Consider the following 17,938-nt stretch of genomic DNA (forward strand, 5'->3'; position numbering starts at 1 on the left):
AATCCGCTCAACGTGCAAAAAATATATATAAAATAAAAGTAACAGATAAAATGAAAAATCCAAATAAATAAATTCAGGGGACGGCTTCCAACAGTCACATCGCTTATCACCTCCGCCGCGGCGAGCGATGTCACCGCGGAGCCAGAGAGACCGAGAAGTCCGCCGGCGGCCTAACCCTCTCAGCCCAAACCTTGGACTTGAGGAAGAGCCTAGAGACCTTCCCCTGCACCCAAGCCATACTGGGCCTCTTCTCAGCCTCAACCTCCACGCACCGCAAAGCAATCCCCATCAGATCCTCAACCACATCAACCGGAAAAGAATCCTTCAGTCTTCTATCCACCCATTGGCGAATCCTCATCCTCCTCCCTTCCACCAAATCCGACTCCGCCGCTGCTTGCGTCCCTTCTTCCTCCAATCCCGCTTCCCCGAACACATCTCTAGCCATCTGAATCAGCGAAGTACTCTGATACTCCTTGCTTACCGGATCGAACTTTAACTTGATCGGAACCTCTCCGGAGATAAGCTCTAGGAGCAGAACCCCCAATGCGAACACGTCGGATCTCCGGGACACGCCACCGCCAGCGACTACCTCCGGCGCCAGGTACCCCCTCGTTCCATTGATCTTCTTCAAATGGCTATCCACTCTATTCATCTTGCTACGCGAAGTGGACGCCTCTTCAGGTATTTCGCCGGCTAGAAAAGAAGCGCCGAAATGGCAAATCAAGGCATTAAAGTGGAGCTCGGTGACGATGATCGCGGAGCTCTTGATGCGGTTATGGACTATTCCGCCACCGGCAGAGTGATCATGGATGTACTCGAGGCCTTGAGCAAGGTCACTGGCGACCTGGATGCGGGAGATCCATGAGGAAAGAGGAGTGAAGTTAGGGTTTCGTTGGTTGCGAAGGCAATCGGCGAGGGAAGCCCCGGCTACAAAGTCGTAAACTAGAAAGATGCGGTCGTCGGAGAGCGAAGCGCCGAGGAGTCTGACGATGCTGCGGTGATTACTCTTGCAGACAGCAGCCAGGCGGGCGCGGAGAGCAGCGGGGTCACCTCGAAAGGAGCGCTGAATAACGACGGTGTCGTGGCCACGGAGGGAGCATCTCCAAGAGGAGGAGGAGGAAGGGGAGATGCGCTTGGCGAGAAAATTGTTGGTAGCGGCGGCGATCTCGGCGGAGGGGAATAGGATGGGTTTTTCAGGGAGGGAGCCGCGGAGGCTGGCAATTGAGGAGATGCTCAGCGATGAGGAGGAGGAGGTTGTGGCGGCCGCGGCGGCGCTGGAGCTATCGGTGATGGTGGGTATGCTCGGGGTGAAGGAGGAGCTGGAGGCGGACGTGACAGCTTCGGAAGAACGAGATCTAGTGGAGCGAGTGGCGGAGCGCGGCCTGGGCTCGGAGGCTTGGGCGTCGCCTCGACTCCCGCACATGGGGGAGTCGCTTCTGACAATGGGAGGGGAAGAGATTCTTCTTTCCGGCATAAAGAGAAGCGAGAAAGTTAGTACCGGTTAGAATATTAGGGTTTTCCTGAGAGTATCATTTGGGGAAGAACTGGCGTGGAAAGACGAAAGAGGATGAGGGAGAGCGAGTTCGAAGAATTGGCGCCGCGCAGGTGGAAAGCACTGCAGAAAGCGGACAGCCGAAGCCTGAAGTGGCCTTGTGGATTGTTGCTTAACGAATATGATTTCTCTTTTTGAGCAATATTTCTCAAATTCAACTTTCTTTACACCAACAATATTATTTTTTTTTGTGTATCCGACATTTATTTTGTTTTATTTATTTATAATGCATTGTGATGCAATACCTAAAAATAACATTCTTGAGATAGGTCATCAGAGGAGAAATTATTCTGTGCGGAGATCGGATATAAAATGTCGTTCACAGATCAACCAGAATGCATCACGTCAGCGGTGTCAAGACGCAGTATTGAGCACATAAGTGACATTGAGCATTCTGGTTGTTCTTACTACAACGTTTGGCATCCGCACATAATAATTAATTCATTAGAAGATTCACCATATCATTCTGGTTGTTCTCTTATCTATGTGTTTGTGAAAACCCCTTTTATCTTTCAAAACCTACATATATTACCAAAACTTTCAATTATACATAGCTAATTTACAATTAATTGGTCATTCATTGTAAGAAATTTGAAGGGATTTATCTTATAATTGTCTTATTATAAATCCCTAATTTGCAACACCATAACATGTATTTTGCACTACTTATAAATGTATTACACAATATCATCATGATAATGATGTATGAAAGATTTGATTATTTTTCTTATTACATACATGAACATTATGCATATATGTTTAGTGGATCTCAAAATATTAACGTATTAATGGACCAATTAAATGACTATAATTTTATTTTGTTTCTTAGTACGCTTTTCAATATATTTCTTCATATTTGTATAAAAAACTACCAAAATATTCATATTTATCTTATTTATATTTAAGTGAGTTGCATTCTGAGTCTAAAAATGGAGAAAAAAGAATCAGATAGCTGACCCAATGTAGTGGAAAAAAAGTTTGATATTGTTGTTGTTGTTGCATTCTGAGTCTAAAAAATTTATATAAGAAGATCAGTGTGTTGTAGAACATCATGATAAGTATTCTTTGCTAGATTATCAATATCAAATTTGTGTAATATCGACATACCTATGAATCATTATGAAATAGTAGCTTTAGAAAGCAGTAAGAAAATTGTTTTAAATGAAGCCTAAGGCTTTGTTTGTTTGAGCGTTTTTTTGCCTTCTCCGTTTTCGAAAACGGATGATTTTTTTTTTTTGTTGTTTGGTTCATCAAATCACGTTCTCAATAACTCATTTTTTTTTCATTTTTCTGCAGTTTAGAGAAAGCTTTTTATATGTGCTTCTCCGTTAGAAAACTCCATTTTCTGAACTAATATTTTTTAAAACTGTCTTTTAAAAAAGCACAAAAAAAACAAACGAAGCCTAAGTTAATACGAACAAGGGACTTTCTCATCCTACGCTTGTGGTTTGCATTTTCATAAATAATGCTGATTATACAAAATTTAGATACATTATTGATAACTAAAATTTTGTCATGATAACTTAAGCTTCGTTTGAGACAATTTTTTGTCACTATTTTTTTTTTACTACTTTCAAAACAATTTTATATTAAAAAATTATTATAGAAAATAATAAAAACACTGTCACTAATGAAACATTAATGTCTACTCCTTTGCTCCAAACTGTGTACACAGAATTTTCATCCCCCTCTCCCCAAATTGTTCCGATTTGTGCAAATGTCTTCCCCTTTGCTCCAAATTGTCTAGACAGAACTCTCTTTCCAAACAAAATATTTCAAGCCTTCTTTATTTTATTTCACTAACCCCGAACACCAACTTTAATATCATCTCCACACCTAAATCATGGCCACAATTAGAGCTATGGTAAGGAGCAGGATAATTTAGACGATAAAAGCATGCCAGCTTAATCAAATTAATTAATAAAAAAATCGGCTGGACAAAGCCTAAGTCCCTGGTTCGAATTCTTTGGCAAGTAGTGAAAGTCTTAAGTGTTGGCTCGTGTAAATTGATGTGGGTTGCATGCTAGGTCAACCGGGATTTCACTGGCCTACGAAAAGTGCTTCCTCGTCACAAAATAATAATAATAATAATAAGCCATTAGTTTTTAGTGAAGCATGTTTCTCACTTGTCGAAGGGTTTATGATCAGGTTTTGTTGCGACTGGTCTTCTGCCATCTTTGGTGCTTTAAAGAGTTTACAAGCAATCGAATCGGACAGATCGGTTCAACAGATTAGGCCATAAACTGGCCATTTAGTGTTCAAGCAAGTGATAAGCTGGTCGAACAGAGGAAAAAAAAAACTGCACGGACTGTTAGTTGATCCATTGAACTGTTGAATCTGTACAGTTTCTAACCAAATGGTTTTAACTAAACCGAAAACAACCACTTCTGAACCTTGATCTTTATAAAAATTAAAACTACGAAGTTCTTCGTAATCTCATTATATATATATATATATGATATTAAGATTTTGTTCCAGCAAATGTTTTAGCATTTTGCATTTTTTATTGGAAATTAAAATAAGAAGATGACATTAAAAGGTGTATTTTAATAATTTTATAACAATTAATAGTACTGTTTTTATAAATATTAGAACTCATTTAAATAAATAAATTATAATATGATTTTGTTATATTTACTGCATAATAATTATTCGCTAATTGATTTTGTTTTGAACCTTTAAATATTGAATATTTCATTTATCCAGCTTTCAAATTCTTAATTGTTAGGAGCAATAAAACATTAAAATTCAGTTCACTCGGATGTCAATATATGACACGACCTGAAAATCCGACTTAAACCCGACTTAAAAATTCCAAGTTTGAGTCATCTTTTGACAAACGAGTTAGATTTGGGTTAACCAGCGAACCCAAACGGAACCCATTTGACCCATATGTCGCCCGCTCGCTTGGTCAAATCTTGCTCGTCGAGCTCACACTCATGGTCACACTCGCGCTCACCACCCTACACACTCAACCAATTAGTGGGTTGGGCCGAGTTAGTGTGTAAATTTTTAACCCGTTTGAACAAATATGTCAAGTTTGGGTCACGACGTATTAAGAGCGGGCTAACTCCAACCCAAAAACCTATTTTGGCTTTCCTTTGAATATTAATCAAATTTTATTTCTCCTCTATATTTGCCCATGTCAATATCATTAGACCTATTTTGTATCAATTTTACCAATGATCATTCTATTTTGTTCATGCTAAGTGCCACATAAGATATTAGAATAAAAATATGCAAATCTTTGTGCACTACATTTATTCATATAAAATAAAGTCTACCTCTCCTCTTCCCAATCCCATTAGTAATTCTTGTCCATTTAAAGAAATGTAGTTAAATCAACTCTAACTCAATGACTAGTAAGTCAAATTTGATCCAAATACTTCACTTGCAAGTTTGTGAGCTACCTCATCCAAAAAATATTATTATTAAATATATTTAAAATAGATTAAATTTAAAGTGCCTGAGAAAAAAGTTATCAAAAATGTTTAAAATGACTCTTTTTTCTTTATCTCAACTCATTTATTATTATTTCTCCCCACAATTCTTTTTTTTTAATATTTTATTACCTTAATTAGAATTATATTCAACCTACTAAAATAAATTAGCTAGCTTGAACTCATAGAGTTATGCTTGAATTTGAGCTCAAAATCAATAAATTAGTCAACAGCTCAAACTCAAGACAATGGTAGATCGATCTCGACTCGACTAATTTATCCCCCTACTTGTTATCAATCTTAGAAGAAATCAATAAATTGGTTTCGAAACTTCTGTTGAGTTAATTGAGATAGCTAGTAACGGTTGAAAAACCTACAGAACGTCCAAAATATAAATGATCGTCATTCTATCATTGAAAACATACCTGCAATCCCCTCAAATACAAGTAAAATGGAGAATGAAAGAGCCACGGTGTCTTCTGGATTCAACGTTTAGATGCCAGCAGATTATCTGAGCAAGCTCAGGAGTTCACACTCCCTGTACCATCACAAGCACGACAATACCGAGATGAAGAACATTTGTTGCAATAGCTCCATTTTTTTGGAAGTCTGAGGACAGTGAAGAGTAAATTAGGACATGAATCTCAGAGAGAAGCTCGTCAATTCTTATGAAAAAGAGAGGAAATTTAGGGGCTGTTTGGTATCATATTTACAGCGGGATTTGAGTCGGATTTACGCTAAATCCAGCCAAACGGTATTTAGCGTGACCGTAAATCCGGCGACGACGTAAATCCTGAATTTACCGATTTACGCCCCAAATCCACGTAAATCCGGATAAATCCTAATCCGATTCCTCAGTGGATTTAATGGGATTTACAGTTGAGTTGCGCGGGTACTTGTCTTCGTGCAGGTATCATCCCGACTCCGCGGATTTAACTGTTTTAAATCCTACAATATGTTGCCAAACAGTTTCTCAGGATTTAACATTTATCAAACGAAATAGTTTTCAGGATTTAACAGTCTCGGGATTTACTAAATCTGAATTTACAGGATTTACTAAATCTTACTAAATTAAATCCAATCCAATACCAAACAGCCCCTGAATATAAATACAAACCCTGCAGTGTATCGAGTAGCCATGTTTTTTGAAGCCATTCTGGCCCTATCCGCACTTTCTGTTGATAATTTCTTCAGTATAAATCCCTCTCCATTACAAGCTGAACATACACCAGAACCGGCACATTCCTCGCAAGGTTTTGTAGTGATCTGCCTGATTCAGAAAGTCAGAAAAGAACTTGAAGCGGAGGACTTAGAATTAATTAGTGGTTTGATGGAATACATCATTGCTGATTGGAGAAGTTGTTCTTCTTGCGAGAAGTGTTGCTGCTGCACCCACAGCCATGGCTGCTAAAATTATTGATGGGGAATTTTCTGGTAATGCAGCGGAGGCTAGGTGATTCTTTCTTCCGTGGACAGAACGGAAATTTAATGAAGAACCAGAAGAAGATATAATTGCATTCCCAAGCTCAGCGCATGAATCATTATTGGCTTCAAGGGATCAATGAAACCATTAGAAGTTTAAAAAGATCAGAAAATAGCTGAGTAACATCATTCCAAAAGGTTTCTAAGACGACACAAAAAATAAAAATAAAAATCAAAAGCAACACACGAAGGATTGCAAAAGTTGCAAAGTGCCATTGTTATTTGCATTAATTGTTTTGCGGGTTTCATAGAAAGATTTTTTATTTAATTTAACAACTGGAGTTCATGCATCATAAACCCAGGAAGAACTATAGTAAATAGGTATATTTTTATAGTACAATTGACCTACAAACTGAAAATTCTGCTTTGCAGCATTTCGACTTATAAAGAAGTCACAAGCATAACTGAAGAAAATGTAAACGAAGCCTTTCAAGCTTTCAGAGTTGTACAAAGAGATAACAGACGAAGAGAAAAGCGATAGGGTGGGGAAAATACGTTGGTGTAAAAATCATCATAGTAAGGCGCCATGACTTTCATTGTTCAACGTCTTCAGAAGGCTTCAATCTTTAAAGAAAAAGGAAAAAAGAAAAAACGTTTAGATGTGCAGTGTGCGGGGCTCCCAAGGAAGGCTTAATTCGTGTTACATGTTTAAATTCCATGTTATTGCTTTACTAGTCGGCAAGGGTTCGGTTCCTTAGTTGCGCTTCATGCAACATGAGAGAGCTTGAAGTAGAAGTAGAATATTTCATTATTGACTCAATAAAGTTTGGCTAGAAAGAGATTCTATTACAGTGATAACTTGGATTAACCAGTGTTTCAAGCAAATACTATTACACATTAGAAATGGGAACATAGTACTATGATCCCACCAGTTGGAGTTCAAGCAAAACATTTTCTGTAAGGTTAAAGAGCAACTTGAAATTACTAGATCGCCAAGAGTGGGGGTGAATCGCGAAAATTTGTTGCAATAATTAAAATCCTAAGCCAGAGTTCTAATATTTTTGTGTTTTTAAATTTTTAACAAGAAAACTTTAACCAATGCGAAAGCAATTAATTGAACTTAACATGCAATAATGAAATTCTTTTTCTTTCACAATTATCACCAAGCAAATATAATGAAAATAAAGTGCAAGCAAAAATAAAAAGCGATAAGGAAAAAGCACACCAGAATTTTATAGTGGTTTGGTCAAAGCAAGGTTTTAAAAGGCGAAATCGGGAATCGATGCGTTTTTTCTAAGCGAGGCGAGGCGTAAGTCTCGAGGCGGATCGAGGCGTAAGCCTCAAAACGATTAAAATAAATTAATTTAAAATTTTAAATAATGACAAAAAATAACAATTATTTGTACTACCAACAATAAAATAACATGAATACAAAAATATACCAGTCTGCCGGGGGTCCAAGGGGGCGCTGCCCCCTACAGCGCCTAACAGGGGGCGAAACAAATTTTTATTGTAAGAGTTGTTTTAAAGATTTCTCTAGCTTCTCGGTGCCGAGTGCTGCGGAGAGGTACCGAGCAGTACTGAGAACCAAGCGGTACCGAGCCTACGATGAAGAAAAAGAAGAAAAGGACATGCGTATCCGATACATGTGTCTGATCAAATTAAAATAATATTTTAATTGGACACGGAAAAACCGTATCCGACACATATCCGTGACATATCGGAGGCGTATCCGCATTTAACAAGTGTCTGATACAGCATGCCTCATAAATAGGAGTATCCGTGCTACATAGGTCATATCTCTACCAATAAATTCATCATTTACAAAAAATAGTAACAAAAACTTCTATGAGTCAAACCATGACCTACGTCCACTCCCCGGAGTCCTCCGCTCCGAGAATTTCACTACAAACTATAGTTCTCCTTTTGCCCCCTCGGCAAGGCGGAGAAGCCCTCACATGACTCACTTTCACCAACCCGGCGTGGCGGAGTGTCAAGCGCTTTTCTCACCCTCCTGGCGACGGCAGCGTACCTTCTCGTTTTTCTCTCTCCTAGAGAAGACAGAGTACCTTCGAGGTCACAGATGTAGAAAAGTCTCCCCCTCAGAGAGCCTTCCACAAGTTCTTCTCGGGCCACAGGAGGAGCAAGATGCAGCAAAAACGGAGCAACCGTGTGATCTCCCTCACACTACTTCTCCCTCATCAAGCTCACCCTCTCCTTCCTCTCTCAACCCCTAAAAACTTCTCAAGAGCTCTCTCTCAAGGATTCCCTCTCTAATCATGTTCCCCTCTTTCTGTCACACACTGAAAACATTACTATTTTAATACTTAAAACAGGCTCCAAAATCCCTGAAATTTTCAAAGTAGTCGTTACTATCATCCAGTACGATATGACATCGTACAGTACGATATGTATAAAATTCTTCATCCTGATATGAAGGTTTACAAATAGTTCAAAATAAATCGTACCGTACGATACAACATCGTACAGTACAAACCTCTACTCTTATGTTCGTACAGGAAGATATCCGGGATGATCAAAACTCGTCTCTATTGATCGTAGGGTACGATCAACTTCGTACAGAACGATGAGGCCAAATCAAGGGATCATTCAGGACGATCTCCGGGACGATCAAAATCAGCCTCTGTTCATCGTATAGTACGAACATATTCGTACAGTACGATGATCAATCATAGATTAGTCCGTGATTTATTCCACTAATTACGGGCTAATTTAAGTATTCAAATAATATCATAAAGTATGAAGTTCTTCGTACCGTATGAACGGCTAATAACCTTACTTAAATTAATCTGGCGGCTAGGGTTTTGGATTAGTAACACATCGTACAGTACGATATGATTCGTACAGTACGATCTGTTCACAGAAAATCGTTTTACAATATCAGATCGTATAGTACGATATAAATTCGTACAGTACGATCAAACATAGAAAAATCTTCATTTTGTTTCTTTTAAAAAATCCTCTCCCCCTGTGTGTGTGCATGGTTGCTCAGACTTACATGCAATTTGTGGCCAGACTCAAGAAAAGAAAAATTAAAATAAATAGAAAACTACACTGTTTCAGACTCACACTCCTACTCTACCCAGTCTTGAGTCTTCCAGTTGTCCTGAGTAATTTGTGATCTTCCTGAAATGTTAGTAATCACAGACAATAGCAGAAATCAAAGGATATTCAATGACAAGAGCAGAAATCAAAGGATATTCAATGAATATATATTTAAACGATATTATTTGTTATCATCAAAAGCTCAAACTAGGGGTCATGGATTGCAACACAATTAACTGGATGGTTCAATAAAATGGATCTTTCATGTACATTAAATGATCTAATTAGTTTTGACCAATCAACTTATGTATATTACTAAGCGTCTTCTAGAAAAAAAAAATCATGTCTTCCAAAAATTTAAAAAAAAGGAAAGAAAAGCATCATAGCACAACAAGAATGATAGAATTGTCCCATTCCAAACGCAAAAAGGAAATATAAATTACAATCCATAGCAAGATTCCTTAAACAGTTGTGGTGCTCCTGGTCACTTGCAGTTGGAATATTTGTTATACTAGGGTTTGTGCAAAAATTGCACATTGTAGGTTCTCATGATGTGTGATGGGAAGGAGGTGGACAAGGAAGAGGAAGTGAAGGAGGAGGAAGAGGAAGAGGAGCCCTTGCCTTTGGAGGTGGCAGAAATTTCATTGAACTTCGTGGGATTCACCACAAATCACACTATGAAAGTGAGGAGGGCATGTTGAAGGAGAGGCAGTGACAATCCTAGTGGACAGTGGGGCTACCCATAACTTCATATCGAACCAGGTAAGATAAATTGGGGCTAAAACTGATAAACACTTGAAGGTTTGGAGTGATGATGGGTACAGGAAAAGTAGAGAAGAGCAGAGGGATATGTCAGGGTTAGGCAGTATAGCTGTAAGGGATACAAATCAAGGAGGATTTCCTCCATTAGAGTTGGGAAGTACTGACTTGATTTTGGGCATGAAATGGCTACAGACCTTGGGAGAGACCAAGGTGAACTGGAAGGCTTTGACCATGGAGATTCAGGTGGAGGGGTTAAGGGAGACCCCAACTTATCCAAGGCAATGGTTTTGTTGAAAAACATGGTTCGTGCCCTTCAAGGGGCAGGAGGGGGATTCTTGGTAGAGCTCTAAAGTCTGGAGGGAGGAGAGATAGAGGGTAAAGAGGACATTCCAGACATTATCCAGGCCTTGTTTCAGCAGTTTATGGAGATATTCTAGCTTCATTGGGGATTGTCACCCCTATGAGAGCACGAGCACTCTATTGTTCTAAAGGAGGAAATTTCTCCTATTAGTGTTAGGCCCTATCAATACCCCCAGATCCAAAAGGATGAGATTGAGAAACTAATTCGGGAGATGCTTGAAGCTGAAATCATCAAACCCAATGTAAGCCCTTCTCAAGTCCTAAATTGTTGGTGAAGAAGAAGAATTAGAGCTGGAGATTCTGCTTAGATTATCATGTTTTAAATAAGAAATTAATACTAGAAAAGCTTTCCATACCTATCATTGATGAGTTGTTAGATGAGCTGCATGGATATGTGATATTTTTCAAGATCGACTTAAAATTCGGATATCACTAGATTAGAATACGACCAGAAGACATCCACAAGATAGCTTTTGGGATGCACAGGGAACATTATGAGTTTTTGGTGATTATGATTGGCCTCAGTAATGCACCGGTCACCTTCCATTCTCTTATTAACAGGATATTCCAACCCTACTTATGAAGGTTTTTTTTGGCATTTTTTAATGATATATTGGTTTACAGCAGGTCTGGAAGGGGAGCATATGGGAGTTATGCTATCGACCTTAAGGGAGCACTCCTTATTTGCTAATAAGAAGTGTTCTTTCGCCCAGCCCTGAGTGGAATACTTAGAGCATGGGATATCTCAGGAGGGTGTCGTAACTGACCAGAGTAAGATTTTGGTCTTGCTTAGGTGGCCCATACCCAAGAATCTAAAGGAGCTAAAAGGATTCTTAGGACTCACCAGCTACTATTGAAAATTTGTGAAGGGATATAGATCGATAGCAGGGCTATTGACAGACCAGCTTAAGAAGGACAATTTCAAGTTGGGAGAATCGACCACCCAAACTTTTGAGGAGTTGAAGAAGGCTATGACCAGTGTGTCAATCTTAGCCCTTTCGAATTTTAGCCAGCCTTTTCTTGTGGAGATAGACACCTTAGATTTTGGGCTAGGAGCGATACTTATGCAGAACCAGAGGCCAGTAGCCTATTTCAACAAGGTATTGATGGCCCGAGCCAAGCTCAAGTCAGTCTACGAGAGGGAGCTGATTGCGATTGTGCTAGCCATCTAGATATGACGACTGTATCTCCTTGGAAGACATTTCATCATCAGAAATAACCAGATAAGTTTGAAGTATTTATTGGAACAGAGAATGGTCACTGAGGAGCATCAAAGGTGACTCTCCAAGTTATTGGGTTATGATTTTGAAATCCAAGACAGACCCAAAGTGGAGAACAAAGAAGCTAATGGGTTATTCAGGTGCATGGGGAAACCCCATATAATGGCATTGTTTATGCCCTTGGTGGTTGACTGGGAAGCACTGAGGAGAGAGAGAAGAGCGAACATGATGCAGGCCTGACGAAAATTAGGGAGGAGCTGGCAGGAAACAAGGACAGCCATCCAGAATATTCAGTAGTGGGACAAAAGTTACTTCATGATGAGCGATTTGTGCTTCCAAAGACCTCTTCTTACATTCCCTACTTGCTTTAGGAGTTTCATGGGACGGCCATTAGGGGACATTCGAGGGACCAAAAAGCGTATCGTTGGTTATCTGCCGAGCTGTATTGGGAGGAGATCCAGAAAGATGTTGAGAAAATGGTGGCTAGCTGTGATATATGCCAAAGGCATAAGTATTTAGCTATCTTTAGGAGGGCTCCTCCAGCCGTTAGCTCTGCCATAAAATGTGTGGGAGGAGGTGACCATAGATTTCATCAAAGGGCTGGTGGTAGTGGATTGGATAAATATGGTCATTTCATTTCCCTTCGGCACCGCAATACAGCAGTATTAATAGCAACGCTTTTTATGAGGGAAGTGGTGAGACTACATGGAATTTCAAAATCGATTATATCAAATAGGGAAAAAATCATCCTAAGCCAGTTATGGAAGGAATTGTTCAAAATGCAGGGGACCATCCTTAAAAGAAGCACTAATTATCATCCTCATATGGACGAATAGACAGAAGTAGTCAATCATAGTGTGGAGACCTATTTGTCATGCTTTATATCAGATACACCCAAGTTGTGGGCCAAATGGTTGGCTCAGGAAGAGTATTGGTATAACACGTCTTATCATTCGGTGTCATAAACTACACCATTCAAAGTGTTATATAGACGAGATCCGCCTCACTTGATATACTATGGGCAAGGAGACACACTAGTGGCTTCAGTAAAACAATACTTGGAGGACAGAGATAAGATCTTGGGGGAGCTGAAGGGATATTTATTGAGAGCTTTACAAATTATGAAAAAGAGGGCAAATGCACACAGGTCTAACATTCAGTTTGAGGTAGGGGAAAAGATTTTTTAAAGCTTCGTCCCTACAGACAGAAAACCCTAGCACATAGAAAAATTGATAAGTTATCCCCTCGATATTTTGGTCCCTACGTGATAGTGGAAGAAGCAGCGGGGGTCCACACAAAGCGGACTCGGGAGCCACTGGACCGCCTGATCCAGCAGACTTCTGCCCAAGTGGGGCCGACGAATAGGCCTAGGGAGTCAGTTGATGAGGTGGGGCCCAATAGGGAATTAAAATATTATGTTGGTAGGGAATCAATTAGGAAATCATTTCCTAATTGAATTTCAAATACATGAGGGAAACACTTTCGGAAGGAGGGCTGATTTAGGAGGGAAGGAGGAAGCTCATTAAAGTTTAAAGTTAGGGTTTATTTGATTTCTTATGCAGAATTTTGTATTTGTGTGCTGTAGTTTTCTTGTGTGAGGGATCCTAGCGGCGTCTAAGGTTTGGGAGAGAAGACTCCTCTCGAAAGAGGATCTATTGTATCTTGCTTCTTGTTATTTGATTTCCTAGCAAAATAAACTGAGTTTTTGTCCATATGCAGTTCTCATTCTTGTGTTTTCCTTATATGCTTTCCTTCGAGTAGTTTCATTCAGTTATGCTTATTGGCGCAAATGGCTAATAGTATCAAAAGCTGCTAATGAAATATCTAAATACTATAATAGCAGAGCCATAGAAGGAGATTGCTAATTCCAGTAGTTTCAGTCAATTAAGCTTCCTCATATAGATTCCAATACATTATTTCTTTCTATGTTGACCAAGGTTTTCCTTATATAGGGATTGCCTGCAGGACTTGCATACAATGAGATTGCCACATCTTTGGCCTTCCATTTGATGAAATATGCAGTGACCATATTTGGTAAATGGTTGATTTATACCATTTGATGTTGGAAGAATTGGAACTTACAATTTTCATTCAGGTCTAAGAGGATTATGGAGAGTTTCTTATTTAGAGTCCTTCGTTGGGCTATATATATGACCCTTGAAGCATGTAAAACTTATTGCATTGAGTAGTGAAATAAAACTATAGTTTTCATCTATGATGCGCCGACACTTTTCCTCAAAAAGACATACATTATCCGACATGACACGCGTTTGACACACCTCCGACATGACATGCATCCAACACGCCTCCATCAACGTGTCATATAGGCCAAAAACGTGTATGATTAAACAAGTATTAAATATAAATTAGACACGCATGTCTGACACGTGTATTAAAAATTTTATAATTTTTTTTAAAATATAATTTATTGTATTTAAAATTTTTATTTATCTAAAATATAAAAATTAAATTTCTTATTTCTTATTCACAATGCCGAATCAATCACCTGCACTCAATACCCCAATTCATCAAATATTCTCATTTTCATTTCTCTTTGACGGGTCGCTACTTTGGTTACACAACAATGCCCGATGTCATCTCAACATTGAAGTCTGAGGTCATTAAAACATTGACATTTCCAAATAATCTCCTCTCTTGATACCCGATACACGACATCAATAGCCGACTCTCAACATCCTAATATTAATCATTTTAAGTACAAATTCTAGTTAAATGACTTATTATTTCTAAGTTATTTTTAATATTATACTTATTCAATTTTTATACACTATTTTAAAAATATAATATTATAATATCATATTCAACCCGTGTCCGTGTCCTATATTTACAATAATTTACATGTTTCGTATCCGTGTCACCATGTCCATGTTTGTGATCATAGGTTTTCATCAATTATTGTGTGTTTTTTTATGTGGATTATTTGAGTGCTTCACAATTTTTTATGGGCCCTTCTAGGAGAAAATCTCTTTTTGCTAGCATTAGGCTTGGATCTTCTAATGGATGATTTCTAGCATTCTTGTTGATATTAATTTGTTTAATATCTAGAATGATACATGTTGAATTTCCTTTTACAATAAATTTTAGTCATTGCAAAAATTTTATGTATGATCATTATATTTCTTGTAAGATTTCAAATCTTGGAAACCCTTCCATTATTGTTTGGAATGAAAGAAATGTGTTTGTTGTTTTTATAGTAAAAGGGCTAATTTTTGCTAAAGTTGAGCATTATAACCTGCAAATTATGGTTTTTTTGTGAGTTTTTATTTTGTATCTTATCCTAGATTGTAGTTACAAATCTTGAACGCTTGGGCATCCTGTATTGAGTGTTTATGATTAGAAGTGAATTGTGGATCAAAGGAAACTTTGTTCTTTAGGTATTTAGCAAATCTATCCATATAAAACATTTACAATCAAGATTGATAAAATCATCTCCAACCGAATTGCATACAGTGGTATGTTGTCCGCCATTCACTCCATTCAAACTCTAAATCGTGTTGCGAATCTATTTTATGGATTATGATTCTGATGATAGCAAACACTCTTGTTTCTCTACGACTGTCTTGCCTACTGATATTTCAGGTCCACAAGATCAGACAGCAATTGGAACCAGCTCAAGATTGGATAGACTAGGTCTGAGTCACTTTGTACACTTTTTACTTTCTTGAGTCTATTGTAATTGGTGTGGCTCCTGATGCTTAGTAACCTTGCACACACACACCTTGGGATAATTTTTGTCTGTTTCTTAGAGTTTATTGTTTTTGGTAACATCGTCCGGGACGATATTTATATCAACTTAGACGATCGGTTCAAAAATAGAAACCCTAATCAGGGCATCATGATTAAGGCAGCCGTCATTAAGCCGATCGGCCTGGACGATAATGTATAGGCTGGGGCAATATGCTCAAATCAGAAAGAATCAGCTGCCATAACTATTTAGGCATTAGTTATTTTTGGACATCGTCCAGGACATCAGCCTGGACAATGAAGCACAATTATGCCTAAATTGATCAGGTGATTAAGGAAAACAATTAAGGCTGATTGCACGACACATCGGCCGGGACGATGTCGTGGACGATTGACATTGGCCAACCTCTATTCAGGGCGATGTTCAAGACAATTTTCCTCGGATTTAAACTAATCGTCCAAGACGATATCATATCGGTCTGGACGACATTACCAAAAATTGTCTAATCGTCCCAAACCGACCGGGCTGATTGAGCGAAATTTATGCTGGTCGGCCAGGCTGAATGACGATAAAGTCGGTTTGTATAAAATAAGAGCTATTCCGAAGCTCTTCTATTTAAGATCTCTTGCTTTACCTTAGAGGAGATCTTTTCCTGTTGTCTTGACCTGAGAGAGCCTAGAGTAGAGGGAGAGAGAGGGAGCGAGAGAGAGGAACTTGTAAGGAGGAGTTTGTGAGAGGATTCACAATGGTTACTCCAAACAAGGTTCCAAGTCGTCTTCTCTGATCCTCGTCCTTTGTCCTTGGAGGGTTGAGAGAGGTAAGCTTCAACAATCGATCAAGGTTCTCTGCCTGCTTCAGGAGGAAGCAAAAGGAGTCGGGTTCTCTGCCTCACCAGTGTTGGTGGAAAATGTGTTTTGTAAAGGTTTCTCCGCCTTGCTGTGGGAGCAAAAAGAGAGTCATTGAGTTTAGTGTAATACTCGGAGGGCGCCTTCGGAGAGTGGACGTAGGTCGAGTTGATCGAACCACTATAAATTTCTGTGTTCCTTTACTACTGTTTTTCCGCATTAATTTTCACACTCTTTATTTTCGTTGTGGTGAACTTTGGTTTGTTGATTTTGATTTAAAGAATTTTTAAAATATTAATTCACCCCCCTCTTGATTAGCTTTGGGCTAGTTCATAAGAACCTAATATCCTTAACGAACTTTCAAATCGCACACCAAAATCCAATACGTCAATATTGGCACCGCACTGTTCACCTACGCCAATTTTTTGCGTTACAGGATTTTCTGAAGAAGTGCGCGAAAGAGTGGAAAGATGATTACCTTCCCAGCGAGATGAAGAACCGCGTGAAAGAGGAGAAAGAAATGGAGTTTCATTGGAGATGAATCACTGCATTTTGAAGTTTTATTGCATTTTGGAGTGAAAAATGGGTTTTCGGTTGGAGATGCCCTAAGCCTCCTATGTAATTTCAGAGCTTAAAAAGGGCAAAGGAGATGCAATTCTCAACATTTTCCTTCTGCACATTCATAAACCTAAAAGCTCATCCCTCCAACATTATATCAATGAAAAATTTACAATGAAATCCTCAGGAGACTCTTTTTCAGCAAAGAAACCCAGTTCATTAAAGGACATCATGGTTGAGAGCTGAAGGTCATCAAACGTTTATAAAATGTGCAAATAGAGCGATTTCCTGGTCACTGTGGATGTATATGTCAGCCTAACCCGGTCAAACCAAAGAATGCCAAATCAATGTATCGTCCAAAGGATTGGGGTAGGCTACACAGCTATTAAAAAGCCGAAGCCGACCACACGAAAGCCATAAGCGTGGATTCAAAAAAAAAACGCAAGGCCATAGAAAAGTCATTCGCAAGAAAATTTAAGAATACTCTTGAAATAATAATAATTTTTCTTTCAAGCCTTCAGTTTGTCATCATAGGCAAAAAAATTTAAGATTTTGTATAGATATTACAAACCAAATTAGGGCTTCTTTACCTGTTCTAGGAAAGAAGGGACTTGATAACGAGACAACCAAAGCGCACTCCATTTCCTTTGAAGCTAAGAAGGAAATCCCGCGGCTTTTCCCCCTGGTTCTGGGTGATAAGCTCCGCTTCACCGCTTGCCGTCAGCAACCAGTCCTCACTCACCTGAAACGACCCTGTACACGCTTTAAAATCATATTTACATTATCATCACATCTAAACTTTTATATTTAGTCGTATAATATTATAAAATAGGAAATTTACATGCCACTTTATATCATCCTATTTATATATTTAATATTAAAAACTTTAATATTACATACATATCACCTTATAATATTTTTAATATTAAATATATCACTCATATTTCCTTCCTACCACTCATATATTTCATATCTATCATTCATATTTGATATGAAAATGAACTATG

At 38.6% G+C, this 17,938-nt stretch overlaps 2 protein-coding genes across 2 annotated transcripts; both read right to left on the reverse strand.

Moving 5' to 3' along the window:
* On the reverse strand, positions 1–2,392 carry LOC110096362 (lysM domain receptor-like kinase 3). Its single transcript, XM_020822264.2, has one exon. The coding sequence runs from the start codon at positions 1,472–1,474 to the stop codon at positions 131–133; it is 1,344 nt and encodes a 447-aa protein (XP_020677923.2). The 5' UTR covers positions 1,475–2,392; the 3' UTR covers positions 1–130.
* A 2,907-nt stretch (positions 2,393–5,299) lies between these two features.
* LOC110096336 lies at positions 5,300–17,702 on the reverse strand. The gene is made up of 4 exons (XM_020822223.2): positions 17,522–17,702; positions 6,332–6,540; positions 6,110–6,258; positions 5,300–5,601 (listed from the first exon to the last, which is right to left on the reverse strand). Exons 1-4 carry the CDS (start codon positions 17,571–17,573, stop codon positions 5,514–5,516), a joined length of 498 nt encoding a protein of 165 aa, XP_020677882.1. The 5' UTR covers positions 17,574–17,702; the 3' UTR covers positions 5,300–5,513.
* Between the last annotated feature and the right edge of the window lie 236 nt (positions 17,703–17,938).

This window comes from Dendrobium catenatum, unplaced genomic scaffold (genome assembly GCF_001605985.2).
Source record: "Dendrobium catenatum unplaced genomic scaffold, ASM160598v2 fragScaff_scaffold_864, whole genome shotgun sequence".
Lineage (NCBI taxonomy): Eukaryota > Viridiplantae > Streptophyta > Magnoliopsida > Asparagales > Orchidaceae > Dendrobium > Dendrobium catenatum.

Bases quoted from the DNA above. Each gene is read 5' to 3' on its own strand.
- LOC110096362 (XM_020822264.2), bottom strand. From the start codon at position 1,474: ATGCCGGAAAGAAGAATCTCTTCCCCTCCCATTGTCAGAAGCGACTCC.
- LOC110096336 (XM_020822223.2), bottom strand. From the start codon at position 17,573: ATGGAGTGCGCTTTGGTTGTCTCGTTATCAAGTCCCTTCTTTCCTAGA. The intron at 6,259-6,331 runs GTATTCCATCAA...TGAATCAGGCAG, and splicing joins CTTCTCCAATCAGCAATGAT to ATCACTACAAAACCTTGCGA. The intron at 5,602-6,109 runs GTTTGTATTTAT...CACTGTCCTCAG, and splicing joins GCTACTCGATACACTGCAGG to ACTTCCAAAAAAATGGAGCT.